Consider the following 20207-nt stretch of genomic DNA (forward strand, 5'->3'; position numbering starts at 1 on the left):
AAGCAAATATGCCATAATGAAAGCAAATATGCCATTTTTTAAGAAACGGAGGAAATAGTTCATTTCAAGGTTCTTCTGCGGTTGCTGGTAGCAGTATTCAAGATTGTTGGGGGAGAGCCTACTGCCCTTCATTTCATGGTTCTTGACAGCGTCCAATTCCAGGAGAGGAAAATGACAGCCAAAAACCATTATTGCGCAATTAAGTACGCCTAGTAGGTAACATTAGCGAGAACAGCCCGCACTTGCGTAACCACCACAAACCATAACTAAAAAAAATAGACCCAGAATAACTATGTTTATGTTCCTTCTGTTACCCAAACGTGCGTTTACAACTGCAAGAAAGAAACTGCAGACCCAAATACCCCCATATTTCTCTCGCCAGAAACAGCAACCCAGAAAACTCGCAGCCTGGCTTTGGTTATGCTTCCTTTTTCTTGCAAGACATCCAAAAATGGGCAGCGAACATAAACCGACCACCAGCTTCCTTGCCTTCAAATCCCTTCCATTTCATTGGTAGAATGCTACAAGCCCCACCATCTTCTCTCCTCTAGTACAAGATCCTCAAAGATCTGTTAGGACGAAGCAAACAAACAGGGCACCGCCAACAAGCCAACAATGGCGGCTCCACAGCCCGACATGGAATTGCAGCAGGAACAGAGGCATCATCTCTTGTCAAACCGAGCAGATGGCACCAACAATATAAGCCCCACGCAGAAAGCATTCAGACGGACATACCAGAGCACCGAGCACCTTTCCAAACTCCTTCCAACAGGCACAGTGCTTGCCTTCCAGCTCCTGGCCCCGATCTTCGCAAAACATGGTCACTGCAGCAATGCGAATCAGATGATGACAGGAGGGCTTGTGGTGCTGTGTGCACTGTCATGTGTTGTTCTTAGCTTCACAGATAGCTTCAGGGATGAGCAAGGAAAGGTAAGATATGGGTTTGCCACGTTCAAAGGATTGTGGGTCATTGATGGTGGAGCTAGTCTTGATCCAAATGCTGCAGTTGAATACAAGATACAATTTCTAGACTTTGTCCATGCTACTGTCTCAGCAATGATTTTTGTCGCGATCGCACTGTTTGACCAAAATGTGGCATCTTGCTTCTATCCAATACCATCGGAGGATACAAAGCAAGTTCTCAAAACATTGCCAATTGCTATTGGTGTTATTGGAAGCATGCTGTTTGTTACCTTCCCAACAACTCGCCATGGCATAGGCTTCCCAGTCTCTCCACAATAGCTGAGTCTTCAAAAGAATTATTCGCTGTAGTTCATGTTGATAAAACACAGAGTCAAAAGCAAAGGGCAATGTAAAGAAAAGCCCCATAGGAAGGATAGACAGAAATATGTGACACCTATTACGGTAAAATAATATAAATACCAATCATGATCTTCAATGTACACAAGCTTATTTTGTGTGCACAACAATATGCCTGGTACATATTACATATCTTCCGTGTTTCTCTTAATGTCCACTACTATACTGTCAAAATACCAGTTAAGGGTACCAAAGGACGCATTTTTAAGAATCGTTTGATACAACAACAGAACCTGGCAATTTTCTAGAAAACATTAGCCATGAAATTGAACTCTCCACTTAAGTTTCAAGCCATCATTTGGATTCCACTGTATCCCAGTCTCTACATACAAATTGCCAGTGCATGTAAATTGGGCTTGCACATATTGGTAGGACAATGTATTGGATACATCTTTTGGCAAATACAGCAATCATTAACAAAATCATAGGCTATTGGGAAACAGCTAATCATTATACTTACCTTTAGGCAGATAGCATAACTCAGTATTATTTTCAATCTTGATACGTATAGGCCATTATATTTTGTATTGATAATTTGCATTTTGTCCAAAATTAAGATGTTCGGAGACTACAATGCATTCTTAAGGTTATATCATACAGCTTTTATGACTTTCTGCAATAACCCTGAACAAACATTTAGGTTAGCAACAGAAGGAAACAAAAGAAAGATGAAGAGAATAAAAGTTAACTTATGCAGCCATGCATGTAGTATATTTCTATACATAAGAAACAAGAGATATGAAAGGCAACACCACATCATACCTCCCTGCCATCATGCTTGTCACTTGAAAAATTATGTCATACAATAAACTTCAATACTTTCACATATCCTGGAAATGGAAGCACTGCAGTGTAAGAGTTTTGGTGACAAACTCTCTCGCTTGTGTAACACCGTGATGGAAAGACTAACACGTTAAGAGCTCAGGAGCATATTGTACTAGCACACAAGATTATTTTGAATCAGATAACTGTTAACTGGTTCCACATTTGCAGCACACCTTATACTGGCATGGTATAGCACAATATTTTTTTTTTTGAATCAGACAACTGTTAACTGGTTCCACATCTGCTCAGCTTCTTGTCTCACCTTCTTCTTACTCCAATACCTAGTGAGAATAATATCCCATGTTTCCCTCTCTGGGATGCATTTTTCTGACAACATGTCAAGCACAACATGAGCTGCTTTCTCCAGATCGTTCTTCTTGGAGAAGAACTCAACCAGGAGATGAAAAGTGCCTGGCTCAGTAGAAATGCCACGGGTCCTCATGCTCTGGTACACCCGGAAAGTCCTGCCAGCTTCACCCTTAGCACATAATGCTGTCACCACTGCATCATTTATCCTGACATGCAGGCTCCATGTCACCCGGTTCGGTTCAACACCAGAAAGAACCATCTCATCTAGGTAGTTTGCAGCCTCCACGGCTCTTCCTGCACCACACAGACCAACAATTAGCTTCCCAAACAATCCAGCATCAGGCTTCCTCCCCTGGAGACGCATTCGGTCCAAAACCTCCATTGCCTCATTCAGCCTGTCCTCCTTACAGAGGCCATTAATCACAGAGCTATATGTAATTGTATTTGGCAGCTTTGCCTCCTTGGCCATCCTATCCAACAACTCCAACGCTGATGCTGCACGCCCACCCTTGCACAATCCATCAATCAGAGAACTATAGGTGACAACGTTGGGTGCAATCCCTATCCTCCCCATTTCATCAAACATCTTCAGCGCATCATCCAAGCAACCATCCCGTGCAAGCCAATTGATAACAGTCGTGTAAGTAACCACCGTTGGCGCCACGCCATTTGCTACCATCTCGGAGAAGATCTCTTGGGCGTCGGCCCGGCGGCTGCGGCGGCAGAGTCCATCGATGACGGTGTTGTAGGAGCAGGCGTCGGGTTTGGGGATGTTCCGGAAAAGGCGGACAGCGTCTTCGATGGGAGCGGACGCGTCAGAGCAGTGGGCCTTGAGGAGGACGTTGTAGGTGGCGGTGGTGGGCGCGAAGCCGCCGGCGCGCATGTCGGCGAGGAGGGAGTGGGCGAGGGGAAGATGGGAGTGCGAGACGAGGGTGGCGAGGACGGCGGTGTAGGAGCGGGCGGAGTGGGGGAGAGCGAGGGCGGAGGGAGCGGAGCGGAAGAGCTGGAGGGCGGCGAGGGGGCGGTGGGTGCGGGAGAAGGCGCGGAGGAGGGTGAGGAAGGGAGGCTCGAGGTCGGCGGCGGAGGGGAAGAGCGCGCGCGAGCGGGAGAGGAGGGAGGTGGCGAGCGGGAGCAGGCCGGCGGAGGCGAGGCGGGAGGTGAGGAGGGAGACGGTGTCCGGGGAGGGGAGGATTGGGGCGGACACGGACGCGGCGGTGGCCGCGTCGAAGAGCGCGAGTGCGCGGCGCGGGTCACGCTCTGCGCGGACGAGGCGGTGGAGGTGGCCGGCTGTGAGGGTCTTGGGCCACTTGGCCGGGGTGAGGTTGGCCGGCGGCATTGGGCGGATGGTGGGATGGGACTATGTGAGCCTGGAAGGTGTTCGGAAGTATGTTGAGCAGCGCGACGAAGGTTTGCTTGTCCCTTGCCCGGCTTTGCAGCTTTGGCAAGGGCGGGGTTTGACCAGTTTGATCACGTCAATTATACGATTCGTGGTTCCAGTATATAATTGTAACAGTATTCTTTTTTCCTTTCCCATTCTTTGTACTCATCTGCTAGTTTGAAATTAGGTTTTAGATAATCTAGCCACCTTTCATGCTCCTTTCATTCTCGAGTAAACGTACTTCTAGTTCTTGTTTTAAATAGAATATTTTAAAGTTTGATTAATTTTATGGAAAAAACAACAATATTTATGACACCAGTTTATTATGAGTAGATCTGTCTTGAAATATAATTTCATATTATATTGATTTAGTGTTATATATATTGCTACTCTTTTTCTATAAAGTTAGCCGAAGTTCAAATCTTTTGACTAGGACAAGAGCTATAAGTACGGTTATTTGAGAATAGAAAGTATAATGCACATGGTCTCTTGTTTCTTAAGATTATTTTTCTCTGAACCGTCATTATGGGATCTCCAGAAAAGAACGAGTTCGTTGCAATTGACAAAAGACCGAAATTCATGACCCCTCTAGCATGAGGGGTAGTTCCTTCGTCAGGTCATTGGCAAGTCCAACTTCGTTTTGGCCTCTCTCTATAGTGCATCCGTAGATGACACCTTTCTATCTTTCTCTTTTATGATGGGACATTTTTGATATTGTGAGAGTGATTAGCTGCGCATATGTGTAACAATTTTTTCGTGTCTTGTGCATTTTGTAGAAGTGGTTCTAGAGAAACAATTTTTGTCTGTTTCATTAAATTTTATTAGCATGCAAATAGAAAGCTCAATGGTCAAGGGTGGCAAAAACAAATCGGTAGTAAACCTCGACTTACATGGCCGAATTGAGTTTCGGTCTGCCTTCTCAAAGCCTAGCACAAAAATGCGAAGTCTGGGACCTAAAAAAACACCAATTTAGCATATATTTTTCCTATATTTTTATATTAACTAATTTTGAATATGAAATTGAAATATCCCTTTCATTCTTAAATATAAAAATGTTTTACTGGTTTTTGAAGTCAACTTCTTACAACTTTTAAACTTTGACCGACCAATTTTTTTCAGAAAAATGTACGTAAACTGACGAGGGGACCGACCGCTGGCCCACTGGTCAGAAACATCCCAGCGTCAGGCACCTCCACCCGGAGACAGGAGGGCCCACTACCAGTCATCACGTGCACGACCGATGTCCTTTCACGGACAAGTCCCAGGCCACGCAAAGCCGCTGCCCACAGAAGATCCCGCCCAGTTCTTCTATCCCCTTGCTTTCGTCCAATGATCCTCCGCTCGTACAGGAGGAGCAATCCCATGAACACATACGCGCACCAGCGAACCAACCACTAGTCAAAAGCACAAAAGCCACCCCCAAGATCAAACCCCAAGAAATCCAAGCACCCACTAATTATTCCATCCCCTCTCTCTCTCCCCAGCGATCCACAAATATTCCTTTAAGTTCCTCCCCATCACACACACACAAAGAAAATAAATAAAAAGGCCTGAACCTCTGACGGAAAAGAAAGCGAGAGAGAAAAAAAGGTTTGGTTTTTATTAGCGAGTAGCAGCATACTCAAAGGATGGAAGCGATCCAAATCGGAACCCAATCCCAAAGGCGCATGAATAATCCACCAGCTCCAGCAGTAGCCCTCCCTGTTGCTCCTTCCGCCTTGCTGCTGCTGCTGTTCCTGTTTTTTCCCCAATCTTCCCATCCCTATCTCTACTACTCCAACAACGCCTTTGCCTTTCGTGTTTGCCCCCGCGCCTCATCCCTCTGTCGCGGCGTTGTTCGTAGTGTTCAAGTTATTATTATTATTATCATCATTATTATTCATCCTCTTCAGCGCGAAGATCCAGCCGCACATCGATTCGACTTTTCCCCGTCTGGGGTATATAGTGGAAAAGTGCGGCATTTGTTGTTGTTGGTGGTGCGGGGAAACCCTACGAGAGGGGAAAGCTTGTGGGAGTTTCTGGGCGTTCCTGTGGCGGAGTTTGGATCTAGGTTTGGGGGTTTCAGGTCGTCGCCGCCATGGACGCCGGCGGCGGTGATGGAGACGGGCCGCCGCTGGAGACCCCTGAGGAGAGGACGTCTCCGCCTCCCGCGCCGGCAACAGTCGCCGCCCCAGCTTCTGGCTCCGGGGGCGGCGCGGGTCCCTCTGGCTCTGGGGAGAAGCCGGTGAAGCGCATGATGAAGACCCCCTACCAGCTTGATGTTCTCGAGCAGACGTATTTAGGTGGGGGAATTTCGATGGTTTGAAATGTTTTGAATTTTTTTAGATTTTTGGTTGTTTTTTTATTGAGTTTTTGCATGACGATTTGATTATGTTTTTGTTTTGGTTTGGTGCAGCGGAGCAGTACCCCTCGGAGGCTATGCGCGCCGAGCTGTCAGTGAAGATAGGTCTGTCGGACAGGCAGCTGCAAATGTGGTTCTGCCACAGGCGGCTCAAGGACAGGAAGCCACCGGCCAAGAGGCAACGGCGCGACGAAGAAGCTCCGGCAGCGCCCTTACTGGTGCCACCACCAGTATTGCCGCTGCAGGCAATGCTGCTGGCTAGCAGTGACCTTATGATGAGTGCTGTCAGTCCATATGATGAGCCACTCCCCCCCACTCATCCGCGAAGGGGAGGTGGGCGATCTTCTGCTGTGCCCAGGATTTCTGCTCCTGATATTGGGAGGAGGTACTACGAGCCACTGCCAGTTATGATGTCACCACCGGTGGCATCGATGCAGTTCAGGCAAGCTGAACTCAGGGTGATTAATTCTGTGGAGTCACAGCTCGGGGAGCCGTTGAGGGAGGATGGACCAGTGCTCGGTGTTGAATTTGATCCCCTTCCTCCAGGTGCCTTTGGTGCACCAATTGGTACTTGTCCTAAAATCTCAAATTTTTGTGTTCCTTTTAAGGATTATTAAGCCAAAGAATGCCCAAGCCCACTCCCTCAAAAAAGAAAAGAAAAGAATAGGAATTCCAAAGATATCTTATAGTTGAACTGAGTGGAAACTTTCAGGTCTTATGTCTGGGCTGAATGATTATGCCCTAGGCGATTTTAACATTCATGTTTTTTTATGTATACACTGTTAAACCCAATGATCTTGTGTCTTGTTTTCTCTACAGAAGGCCTAGAGTTTAGTTTACTCAGTTTTTTTGTTGCTCCTCTAACTAGGAAGCGCAAAATAATGGTATGTGACGGGGATGAGTCATTAGTTAGTAAGGAAAAATGCTTTAGAAAAATGACTGATCAACAAAAATTTGAGATGGAAATTTCAAAGGTGTCTTATTTGCAATAGAAATGACATCCATTGGATTGTCTTCCCTTTTTACAGTCTAGCTCCGTACAGTGTGGCTTTTGTTTCTACTAAATTTGCTGCCGGGGTTTCCCCTGCAGTTTCGGTCAAAAAAGAACTACATATTGCTGGCTGGACATTATCAAACAAAAATGAATATCTATTTTTTAACCATATACACAGCAAATTAAGGAACGGAGGTCGGTATGCCGTTCCACCACCATCCCATGGGATAGCGATTTATTATTGGGTCAGTCTCTCACACGAATCTTAAGGCGTCTACACCAGTTGACTTGCTCAACCTTGCTCGATCCTGAATTCCTATTACATATCCCATTCCCTCCTGTGGTTGTTGTATGCTCCAGCACCTTCAAATTGAGCAGACACAGCCTCTGCCAAGGAGTGGGGTGTGTACGCACGGGCTACATACAGGAGCTTGGTTTTGTCCCAACCACCTGAATCCTGAAGTCTCTAATTTCAATCCATCCGAATCTCATACAATGGTTAAAGTTTAATTTTACCTGATAGCACCGGACGAGATCATTTCATCTGATTCTTCCCCTTTAGGATTTCTAAGGCCTGTATTTTTGACCTTCTCTATCCGGTGAACAGAAGTTCTTATGTGGAATCTATTGATAGCATGTAAATAGTTACCAGCTTACCACTTATTCATAATTTCATATGCTTCTAATCGCTCAGGCGCTGACATTACTTTGCCCATGCAGTTCCGGAGCAACAAAAGCAGCCAGTGCGATCTTATGATGCAAAGATATTTTCTAGGCATGATCCAAATCTCTTAAAGGTAAATCTTTAGGTAACTTGTGGAAGTAAGTTTGTGTCTTATTTTCTCAGCGGTTGTGAGTCAACACTGTTGGTTCTCATAACCTCTCAGCATGTGCAGTTTTTAATATCATTTTAACTGTTTTGACCTATTATCCCCAAACAAAGAAGTGTCCTACCCCAGTGAAATAAGTGTATGTAGTGTACTTAATAGCTCCTATGGTTATTTTTCAATCTTGACTAGGCCATGCATTTGGATCTACCAAATGGTAAAGAAAGTTGGTGCCAACACATATTGACATGGCATCATAACTGTGTAGTGCCGGCTAGCTTATTAACGTCATGCATGGTGTTTACAAAAAGGGAAATAACACCACCTTTGTTAAATGCACGCATTGATTGTGCTAAACTAATCCACAGATGTCCTGGTTTTCTATGGGCATATTTAATGCGAATAATGGTTATCTTTACGCGTTTTACGCCATTGACACCCTTGTGCATTGAACTTGCCTCCTATACACGCGTCTATTTATAAGCCTCTTCTCAATGGGTCTTTGTACTGCAATCTTGTCCTTCTAATAATCTGTGCCGTGATCTGTATTTTGATGATCGAAAGTGAGAGTAGTCTTTGTGCAATATTTTCCTTCGAAAACTTGAATTCCCCTTGATTTTTTTTCTTACATACCTTTAATTGTTTGTCGTCCTTTTGTTTCCCTTCCCCCCTAGGTATCGTCATTCTTGCCCAGCATGGAGCACCCTTTTGTTCCGAATTCGTTTGCTGGGAAGAGAAAATCAACGATCGGTAATACATCTCAGGATCTGCCTCATGGTGGATCCCGGGCAGTCCATGAGTATCAATTTCTTCCTGAACAGCCAAGTGATACATATGAGAGAGCAAGTAGATCTCATTACTATGACACTCCAGTTGAAGCTTCAAATTCGAGGATATCATCTCTTACTCCAGGATCGCATCTTCTTCATGGATCCGAGGAGGTGGCTCCTGGTTATGCTTTTGAAGGCCAAATATCTGGTTCTGGTCTTCTGCCTCAATCTGGCAGGCCTCAGGTGTTTCCAGCAGCATCAACAGATTACGAGATGAATCCGTCTAATAGCAACCTTAATTCTGTGCCAGTTGAGGGTCAGTTTGGTATTTCTCAAGTTGCTGGCTATGAAGACCCACTTATATCATCGGAAGGAAGGGCTCATCTTGACGAAGATGCTTCTCGATTGGATAGAAAGCGAAAAGTAAGTTTTTTATCTGACCTCATATATGCTTCTTATTTTTCAGCCATACAAATTAATTGTCGACATGTTAAATTGTCTGGCATGCACTTCAGCATAACGAGGAAGCAAAAATCGCAAAGGAAGTTGAGGCTCACGAAAGACGAATTAGGAAGGAGCTTGAGAAACAGGATATGTTGAGGAAAAAGGTAGTTTTTTTTTCTTTCAGTTATTGTATTGATATATATATATCTTTGGCTCGATAGTTATTGGCGGTTCCATGCCTGTGCAGAGAGAGGAACAAATGCGCAAGGAAATGGAGAGACATGATCGTGAAAGGAGAAAAGAGGAGGAGAGATTGTTGCGTGAGAGGCAAAGAGAGGAAGAAAGGTTCCAAAGGGAACAAAAACGTGAACATGAGCGCATGGAGAAATTTTTGCAGAAGCAATCTAGACGAGTTAGTTCTATAGTTCCTATTGAATAAACTGTAACCCATGGTACTGTAGTATATGTACCACTCTATCTGTTTAGCTTTAAGATCTATCTACATGTGTGCAGGCAGAGAAACAAAGGCAAAAGGAAGAACTCAGAAAAGAGAAAGAGGCGGCGAGGCAAAAAGCTGCCAATGAAAGAGCCACAGCACGCAGAATTGCAAGGGAGTATATGGAACTTGTTGAAGATGAGCGCTTGGAGCTAATGGAATTGGCTGCACAAAGCAAAGGGTTGCCCTCAATGCTTTCTCTTGATAGTGACACATTGCAGCAGCTTGATTCATTTCGAGGTATGTTTATCAAGTTTTGTTCTAAACTTCTTAATACCACACTCTGCTGAAAGTAACAGTTCACTTCTAATGGTTTTGTGAGAAATAAATTGATATTCTCATGCATCTCTAATAGAACATAGCCAGCAGTCACATTGGACTGAAATGGGAAATGACGGACTAATATTTAATCTGATCACTGTTCTACACCTGTTTCTTTAGGGTTAATGACTGGACAAGAAAATAGGGTACCGTGTAGTTAACATGTTAAAGCTTTTGATTTTTTTTTTCACTTTTAGGAAAATTAAATTTACTAAACTCCCTTTCAAACTTTGACCCTGTTTGTTTAGACTTTACTTGTGGCTTTTGTTTTTGGCCTTTTGGCTTATAAGCCAAAAACGCACTTATGCTTTTGGCTTTGGCTTTTAGCTTTTCACTTGATATTGTCAGATGATGGTATAAGCAAAAAGCCACAAGTCAAAAGCCACACTTTAAGCCTAACCAAACAGGGCCTTTTTTTTGTTAGATTTGTATTTAATAAGGATAAAATAAATCCATTTTTAGCTAAAACTCAGTTATATAAAAATACTTCAACCTGTCCTTTTGGGAACTTCAAAGCAGGAAATCTAAACACTCTCGTCATCAAATTCGGTATTCATTCTGCATGATTCTAAGTGGAATACAATAATCAAAGTAAACCAAATCCACTTTCCCGTATGCCGTATCTTGCCTGAAAACAAGTATCTGCAAAATCCACCTACAAATTTATCGCCCAAACACCTGCTTAAGGTTAAATTAAGGTGTCAAGTGGGATCCCACCAATATCCCACTTCTAGTTCAATTTTTCAATGTACTAGAAGTGAGACATAAGTGGGATCACACTTGCAGCCCTAGGTTAAATGACGTCTAGTGATGGGAAGACTGAACAAGTCATGTAATTAGTTAAATAGTTAGTATTTGTTTGGTAGTAAAAATACCTTCTTAATTATGAGTTATGGAAGTGCCAAAGAAATTCATACTCAACGTTGTGGCCCCAGCTTTTAGTGTGCGTTAGTTTTGTTTTATGCATTGTTGTTCCAGCATGTGAAGTCTCATAATGTGAATGTGGTTTTATCCACTTCCAGGCATGTTGAGCCAATTCCCCCCTGAGACGGTGAAACTGAAGGTGCCATTTTTGATAAAGCCTTGGACAGGATCTGAGAACAATCTTGGAAATCTTTTGATGGTAATGGTGTGGTTGCAATATATTCCCGTTGCATTCTTACAGCTTATTTCTCGGTATACCTTTTACATAGATAACATTCTATCTGATAGAATTGCTGATACTTTCTGAGCTAAGCATTGTCTATCACATTTGGCGCATGCTATTTTATTCAGGGTTACATAGTTCAAATTTGTTTGTTTTTCTTAAATTTGTAATGGAAGCTGTTGCTAACTGAATTACAGGTGTGGAAATTCTTGATTACTTTTGCTGATGTTCTCGGGCTTTCAGCAGTTACACTTGATGAGTTTGTCCAGTCACTTCATGATTATGTAAGTGTTATATTTGGAGAGGGTAATTATCTTTCCTGGACTGGTAAAAAGGGGAAAAGAGGTAGAATAAATTTGTACTCCTGATCCTAAATTCTTCTCGTTGTTTTAGTTCAAATTTTTACTAAAACAACGACAATAATTTAGGATCGGAGGGAGTAGCATTTAAGTGTATGTTCTTATAATACATACTGGTCGAGTACAAGCTCTTCTCTTTGTTGAATTAGTTTGTGAAATTTTTATGTTGCATTTATTGTGTCAAATCCAATATTCCTGATCTGACTGCTTTGTGTGTGCTTATTTATCTAGATAGAACACAAGGGAGTCGTATGTGCATATTTGCTGTAACTGTTTTATAATCATAATAACAATAATTACAAATTTACCAGCTTATTTTTGTTGGACAGTGATTGTCAAACTTGGACCTCATAGACCTTGCAAAAATCAAACATCTTTTGTTAATACATAATTGGATATTTTTTCATGATTTTTGTTTTTTTTACTCCTAAATTGAAACAGATAGTTTTCTGTTTGTTTGTTGATCTCGGTAGGGTGCTCCTCACCTTCTATCAACTTCAAAGATGCTATTTAAGGTCACTCTGCTTAAATCCTAGCTGTTGGGTGAAGGTGAAGGCATCAAAAGCCTACTAGGTGCTATGTACTGTTGTAGTTGGAATTGTGTAGCTGTAATGTGTTTTATGTACGAATCTTGTAAGATACCATCTTGTGATTTAATGGACTCATAATTTACGAAGTTGATAAGTTTCAGCTGCTATTTTGCTGATATTTAGCTTAACCTAAACTTCTACTATTCTTTTGTAGGATTCAAGGTTGTTGGGGGAATTCCATGTTGCTCTTCTGAAATCCATCATAAAGGATATCGAGGATGTTGCACGAACTCCATCGGTTGCACTGGGTGTGAATCCAGGCGGTGGCCATCCACAAATTGTTGAAGGGGTGCGCTTGCAGATATCTTGAAAGCTCTAACTGTTCTTTAAGCCTTTTGTTGTCTGCATGCTATTTATATATTTGAACTGTTTTTATAGGCATATTCTTGGGGCTTCAATATACGTAGCTGGCAGCACCACCTCAATCTTCTTACTTGGCCTGAAATATTACGACAGTTTGCTTTATCTGCTGGTTTTGGACCCCAATTAAAGAAAAGGAACGCTGAAGATGTTTTTTATCGCGATGAAAATGAGGTTTGTGCTATCTTGTACTATATACTCCAGCTTGATTACACAATTCCAGCTTGAACTCTGTCTTGGTATTCTGTTTAACCTCCAAAGTACATACAAATACAATCCTGTGTCTAATATAAATTCTCTCAAACTATCACTTTGTATCTGTGCCCTAATGCTGAACCAATTGTGGTGTTAGTCTCAAAATAGCAATCTGAATGTAGCCAGCAATGTACGGTTGTAACTTTTCAAATGTAGTGTACTCTCTGTGCCATGTCGTGTTATTTATACGGAAGATATGGAGCAGATATAAGTGAGTGATGAATCAAGATGGTTTCCTTTCTTTGGAGCAATCATCGGCCCTTCAATCTCATATTACATAATTATGCATACGAGTGAGAATCTGAATTAGGTTAGCATGCAGGTAGCATACGCCTCGTGTAATCACAAACTCAAATATGGTAGAGATAAATCTTCATTTCTTTCTATTTTGGTCGGAACGAATCTTCAGCTCTTTCGTCTTTTTTTTGTATTTGAATATTCATTTGCATCTTTTGGTATAAAACTATAGATATGTAAATTGGAATCATATTTGCTTCATTTGAAGGCTGCAACTGCCATCGAGGAGTCTTGGTGTGCTTTACTCTTTAAGGTGTATTCTTATAAGTCGTACTCCCTCCGTCCCATGTTAAGTGACTCAAGTTTGTCCAAATATTTGGACAAACTTGATGGAGTTCCCTTCAGTGGCAACACCAAGACTCCTTGATGGCAGTTAATGTATATATACCCAAAAATCGTCTAGGTACATGTAATATTTCGTCACTTATATGGGACGGAGGGAGTACTTATTATTCAATTATAGTTACCAAGTTTGCTGTTAAGGCTGAGAAGGCATACAAATGTCAAAACTCAAAAGTGTAGTTGCAGTATAGTCAACTGTGCCACTGTGGTGTAACTTCTCATGGATTAGCTTTCGAACGTAGGATCCTTTTAGACTAGTTCATAATTTACAACACATTCTCTATTTCTGGATGGCAAGAAAAAATCTTAGAAGAATTTTAACAAGGTCGTACAAAATTTGATATATAGGGTCAGGATGGTCAGAATGTCATATCCACTCTCCGAAATGGTTCAGCAGCCGTGAGGGCTGCTGCTTTGATGAAAGAAAGAGGCTACACCCATCGGAGATCTCGGCACCGCCTCACTCCCGGAACAGTAAAATTTGCTGCTTTCCATGTGCTTTCTCTTGAAGAAAGCAACGGTCTCACGATATTGGAAGTTGCAGAAAAAATCCAGGTATGCTGCATAAAGATTAAATATATGCTATCTTTGTCATCTCTTTCCGTGGTTGTATCTCTAATTTCATAAAATGGTTCTTCCTCTGCTCAGAAATCGGGATTACGAGACCTTACCACAAGCAAGACGCCTGAGGCATCTATAGCTGCTGCCTTATCAAGGGACACGAAACTTTTTGAGCGAACTGCTCCTTCAACATATTGTGTCAAGTCCCCTTATAGAAAAGATCCAGCTGACTCTGAGGCTATATTGTCTGCAGCGCGTGAAAAAATTAGGGCTTTTCAGAATGTGCTTTCTGACTCTGAAGTTGAGAAGGAGGTGGATGATGCTGAGAGGGACGAGGATTCTGAATGTGATGATGCTGATGATGATCCTGATGTTGATGATGTGAATATTGAGGTAGGAGATGGTGATCCCCTTGCTGTTAAAGCACAAGATGTAGTACCAATGGCAACTGAAGTTGGTGACATAAAGGGAGAGGCAGATAGCACGGATACTGCATTAACCCAACCAATTAGTTTCGCTAAATCTGAAAAGGGTGCTATCATTCTTTCTTTAGACAAGTCCAACGCGGCAGGTACTTCAAGTGTTTCACCTCTCAGAGCTTCATCTGATCATCACGAGGTAATCACTGGTAATGCGGAAGATGCAGAAATTGATGAAAGCTACCAGGGCGAGTCTTGGGTACGGGGATTGGCAGAAGGTGACTATTACAATCTTAGTGTCGAGGAACGGCTTAATGCATTGGTCGCACTTGTTGGTGTTGCCACTGAAGGGAACTCCATCCGTGCTGTTCTTGAGGTAAAATGTCCTCAAACTATGCTTTCATTTTTTACTTTCTCAGTAGACAGGATCTGATTGAAAGTCTTGCAGGAACGTTTGGAAGCAGCGAATGCCATAAAGAAACAAATGTGGGCGGAGGCACAACTTGATAAGAGGCGTTCCAAGGAAGAGTTTGCTAGCAGAATGCAGTACAGTTCTTACACGAGTTTAAAGGCTGATGTTAATCCAGAACATAATGCTACAGAGACTACTCCAACTCCAGCCCGTAATATTGATATAGATACTGATGGGAATATGGGGGCTGTAAACAATACCGAGATGCTTGATCAATATAGTCACAGTAATGCTGGAAATGTGTCATATGAGAGGAATGGTGTAGGGCAGGACATCAGTTCGACACCAGATAATTTATCTGCTCAGCAGTATGCCTATGCTGATAAAACACGGTCTCAGTTGAAATCATACATTGGTCATAGAGCAGAGCAGCTGTATGTTTACAGATCACTGCCTCTGGGTCAGGATCGCAGACGAAACCGATATTGGCAGTTCTCAACTTCTGCATCACCAAATGACCCTGGTTCAGGAAGAATCTTTTTTGAATCGAGAGATGGATATTGGAGGGTTATTGACTCAGAGGAGGTATTTGTTTTGGCATATTACAATTAACATTGTTGTTATACACAATACTCGAAACTGCAATTTAGAAATCAGATGACTTTTTCTAGAGATTATGCTATTTTATTTTTTGGTCGTGCGCTATGATTTTTTAAATACCACGCACTAGTCCACTTATAAAGATTAATGTGATGTCTGGTACTGGGATGTATCATACTGATTTAGTGTAGTTTCTGCCTCTAGCTAGTTACTGCTGGCTCACGAGGGCCACCATATAGTTGGCAAGTTTCAGTTAGTGGCATGGCAACCATCTAGAAATTACCTGCTTGATTCACAGTCAAAACCCAAAACTGTTGGTACTTCACTGACAGCTGGCTATTTTTTTAGTGTCACTTTTTTTTTATCTCATGTCTATAACTGTACTGCAGCAACATAGCTTCTCCCAGATGTGAAACTTAAGTGCCCTATTGGCTATGTGATGAAAAAAACACTTGAACTTTCAGAACTGCATGATTTTTTTTAAACCATTATGTCCTGTTCGGAATACTGGGATATTTAGGAATTTTACTCGAAAAAAAATCTCGTTCCAAACAGGGTTTATAGGTGTTGAATTTAAATTTTACCGAACTAGCTTGAACAAGTTTGAAGTTGACTTTTTACTAAATTCCTCTTTTTGGACGAACATTTGAATTTAGTTGTTTGCTCCATCTATATCGTCTTTATCCTCAGTTGACAGATAAAATATGATTGTACCTACTTCTTGGAATACAACCTAATGCTGATTTCTGTCCATCCATTGCAAAACACCATGTAGAAATGTGAAATCTGTTTCCCTCTATTTTCAATTTTCTTTACATATGCAAATCACATAGTTTCTAATCCATAGATATACTATGATGAAAATGCAGGCGTTTGATTCTTCATAGTTTCTAATCCATAGATATACTGTGATGAAAATGCAGGCGTTTGATTCTTTAGTAGCTTCACTTGATACACGTGGCAGCCGGGAGGCACAGTTGCATTCGATGTTGCAAAGGATTGAAGCAACCTTTAAGGAAGGTATTAAGAGGAAAAGTAACGCGGCTACAGAACAGCCAGCTGGAAGGTATTTAAAGAATGGAGCTACTGACTTGATGCAGGGAAGTTACCGTAGTGAGTTTGGAAGCCCAAGCAGTACTCTTTCTACTGTATCGTCTGATTCTTTCAGAATAGAGCTTGGGCGTAATGATGCTGAGAAGACTGCTATCTCGAAAAGGGCAGATGGTTTTTTGAAATGGATGTGGAGGGAATGCTACGATCGCAAACTGACATGTGCCGTGAAGTATGGGAAGAAAAGATGCTCTACATTGATTCATTCTTGTTGTTACTGCTATCAGATTTACTTAGCAGAAGAAAGGCACTGCTCTTCGTGCCATAAGATTTTCAAACCCATTCACAATTTTTCTGAGCACGTGTCACAATGTGAAGAGAAGCGGAGAACTGACCCTAACTGGAAGATGCAAATTGAAGACTACTCTGTTCCAATAGGAATCAGAATGCTAAAATTGCAGTTAGCTACAATTGAGGCAAAGTTTCTGTTGTCTGCTTGCTTCTGATTATTTTTTTGCCAGAGGAACTGTTTGAAAATTTGTGTATATTTTGTAACAGGCTATGATACCATCAGAAGCACTTCAACCATTTTGGACTGATGGATATCGGAAATCCTGGGGTGTAAAGTTGCACTCTACTGAATCTGTTGAGGAAATTTTTCAGGTACTGCATTCGTGTCCCCATTGCTGCCGCAACGTGATTACAGTTTTATTTGTCTGGTGGATGTCTGTTTCCGTTGCTGTTAATGGATCTCGGAGACTCGGATCATGTTGGCTAGAAACAATTGTGGCAGATGGTCAAGGTCTTCTTAGAAACACACCTCAAATAAGCAAGATACATTAAGTTAATTAATGTAGGTAATTCTTAAATTACTGAAATAGTTATCCTCTCTTGTTGCAGTTCATTAGCAGGTGGTTGGTTTAACTGGTTGTGAACAGAATTTGACATCAAACTGACTAGGACCATGGTAGCTCGAACCATGTGATTTTGACTGCTTCACCTGCAATCAGTGTCTTTAGTCTTTACTAGTTCCAGCCTCAGCAGACCTAAAATTGAACTAGCAAGGGCAATGCTGATATGACAGGCATAAACAATTTCCTTGAAGAATTTAGATTGTATTGAATTGATGGCTCATGTCTGCTTATATACTCATTTCTATTACCCTCTTTTGGTAACGCCGTAGCTAACTAACTGATGTTTCCTGAGTGCATTTACTTGATTCAAAAACCGTGCGTTGTAATAGCCCCGCCCCTGTACGGTTGTACAGATGCAGGAATCACATGCATACTGATGTGTTTGTACTTTGTACTTATTTCATCTGAGCTAATGTTTTTTGTATTCCGTTGCAGATGTTGACTCTGCTGGAAGGTGCAATAAGACGAGACTATTTATCTTCTGAATTTGAAACGACGAGTGAATATCTTAACTTAAACATACAAGATATGCATTCCCAGAATCCTTTTGGATTGTCTGGAGCTTCTGTACTTACATGGGTTCCTGACACTATTGCTGCCATCACGTTAAGAATGTTGGAACTTGATTATGCGGTTTCATACACACAAAATCAGAAGACAGAGAGAGATGGTGGAGATTCCATGGTAAGATAATACTAACTTTTGTTGTTTACTAACTATAAAATAGTTTAGTATCTTTGCAGCGTTATTCACGTGTAACTCTCCAGTCCATTATTTTAGTTGTGCTCTACTATACATATGCAATTAAATCACAAGTGGCTGTCATATGTTCAAGACTTAAAGTTGATTTGGTTGCACAACGTGCACTTTTTATTTTGTACGCAACGCTACCATTGGTTACCTTCCAGATTGTGTAATTGTATTTTCCTTCCTGCAGAAGCTTCCATCAAGGCATACAGTTGTTAAGAAGACACAACATATAGAGCCGTTGGAACCAGCTAGTGTTGACTTGTATGATGGAAGGTGGCCCCCCAGTAGTGGCCGCAGGGGTCGTGGACGGGGAAGTAGAGGAGGTAGCAGGGGAGGAAGAGGTCGAAGTCGAGGTGGAAGGGTCCCGAGAGGTGTTAGCAGCTCATCTAGGATCGAATTTCGGGATGACACTGCTGCATATGAGAAAGCCCCAAGAAAGAATGCACGTCGAGGACGTGGTCGTGGCCGCGGCCGCGGGCGAGGACGTCGAACAGTTAGGCCTCGACAGCCATCATCTGATGGGAGAGGCAGATCTATTCCAAAGGCTAATTTATTGGGAAGCTTTAGCATGCTTAGCAATGTGAAACCTGCCACCGTCACGGAGTCTCCACGAAGCTCAGGTGCGGAAGAGTGGGGCTTGGAGGACAGGAGGCCATATATGGAAGTTGATGAGAACAGCTCGGGGTCTCAGTCAGATCAATCAGAAGACATTGAGGAAAATGGCCAACCCATGGATGAGGATTACGATGAGCAAGTTCCAGATTACTCCATAGCCTATTCTAGTGGGTCCAGACCCCATGGCGTGATGGATGATGAGACCGACGAGGAGGATGAAGATGCTGAAGGGGACGCGGAGGGTGATGAGGACGGGGAAGACGATGACGTCAACCATGCTGCTGCTGCTGATGATGATGAGATGGACGAGGATGACGATATAGGCGATGATGGAGACGATGGTGGCGACGGAGTTGAGGCGAATGCAGATGAAGATGAAGGCGCTACCTCGTATTCGTCTGAGTACAGCGAATAAGAGCCCTAGGAAGAATGTCGGTTGGACATCTAGGCAAGTAATAGTGAATGAACAATAATCTTGCCCTTTGGGGCAACAATGCTAGTGTGGAACAGAAACTGTTGCTTGGTAGTAGGGTCTAGTGTAGTACCTGAGATTTCTATCGGTTGTCTGGCGCCGCGTAGCTGCCTAGACAATCGAGCAGTGTAAAAGGGCTTGTGGCCTTGTTAGTTTAATTTCGTTGGTGCGATTCCCTCATCTGTACAATGTGCCCAAGGCAAATTATAATTTTATGAGCATAGCTGCCTTTACATATGCTGCAAGGGTGTCTCTTCCGTTAAACCATGTTTTTCATTTTGGTAGTGAAGGTGATAAAAGGATGGCAAATGCATAAACTGCCGTGACACTGGCCAGGTGTGGATCTCGACCCTACAGGGCGTTTTTGGAATTCTAAAACATAGAAATAAGAAATATATAGAAATACTATGTTATGTCATGGCATGTTGAATTCTATGGAAATTTCGAATACTTTTACCAATAGTACTCCTAGAAGTTGTTTGGTTGCATCATATAAAAATGAAGCAATATTGCATTGACACTCGTGCGATGCCGTGGACACTATTCTTTTCCAAGGAGTTAGACCTCTTGTTAAAATTCTTTTAAGGTTATATTGTACTCGTGAGATTGGCATGGTTGGACTTCGGATAGATCAAATCAAGCCAGTTAGTCACTATTGTAACAAAGTCAAAATGGGAAGTAGCCTACTCCTGGAGTATCTATCATATCATATACTGTATGTGTTGGATGTTCCTCGATCTGCTTGATGCCTACTTTTGGTAGTCTGACATTTTAGGCATCTCTATCATCGAAGCGGTAGCGCAACAGGCATATGGTGATGATTTATAGTTCGAACAAGGTTGAGGAGAATCTCAAGATTGACGTTCCTGGCTTTACTTTTCTCCGATGATTGAGCAGGGGCAGGGCAGGAGCAGGATGGGATTTGGTTAAATTTGAGTTAACAGTGCATAGGTGGGTCGGGTCCATATATTTTCTATGGAGTAATTGCAAAAGGCTCCACAAATAAAACACGTTATATAAATCAAAGCGCTCGCAATGT

The 20207-nt window shown here is 42.3% G+C and overlaps 3 protein-coding genes across 3 annotated transcripts; 2 read left to right on the forward strand and 1 right to left on the reverse strand.

Moving 5' to 3' along the window:
• The first annotated feature begins 310 nt into the window (after positions 1–310).
• On the forward strand, positions 311–1242 carry LOC100827369 (protein DMP4). Its single transcript, XM_003566933.4, has one exon. It carries the CDS (start codon positions 616–618, stop codon positions 1240–1242), a length of 627 nt encoding a protein of 208 aa, XP_003566981.1. The 5' UTR covers positions 311–615.
• A 636-nt stretch (positions 1243–1878) lies between these two features.
• LOC100830820 (pentatricopeptide repeat-containing protein At5g46100) lies at positions 1879–3936 on the reverse strand. The gene has a single exon (XM_024459058.1). The coding sequence runs from the start codon at positions 3788–3790 to the stop codon at positions 2360–2362; it is 1431 nt and encodes a 476-aa protein (XP_024314826.1). The 5' UTR covers positions 3791–3936; the 3' UTR covers positions 1879–2359.
• A 1246-nt stretch (positions 3937–5182) lies between these two features.
• Positions 5183–19405, forward strand: LOC100827669 (homeobox-DDT domain protein RLT2). The gene is made up of 18 exons (XM_003566934.4): positions 5183–6114; positions 6228–6740; positions 7888–7964; positions 8669–9187; positions 9280–9372; positions 9456–9620; positions 9722–9944; positions 11048–11148; positions 11370–11456; positions 12276–12410; positions 12500–12655; positions 13724–13930; positions 14024–14731; positions 14804–15352; positions 16291–16893; positions 16976–17080; positions 17767–18015; positions 18269–19405. The coding sequence occupies exons 1-18, from the start codon at positions 5910–5912 to the stop codon at positions 19109–19111; spliced, it is 5538 nt and encodes a 1845-aa protein (XP_003566982.1). The 5' UTR covers positions 5183–5909; the 3' UTR covers positions 19112–19405.
• Positions 19406–20207: the final 802 nt, after the last annotated feature.

This window comes from Brachypodium distachyon, chromosome 2, assembly GCF_000005505.3.
Source record: "Brachypodium distachyon strain Bd21 chromosome 2, Brachypodium_distachyon_v3.0, whole genome shotgun sequence".
In the NCBI taxonomy this organism is placed as follows: domain Eukaryota; kingdom Viridiplantae; phylum Streptophyta; class Magnoliopsida; order Poales; family Poaceae; genus Brachypodium; species Brachypodium distachyon.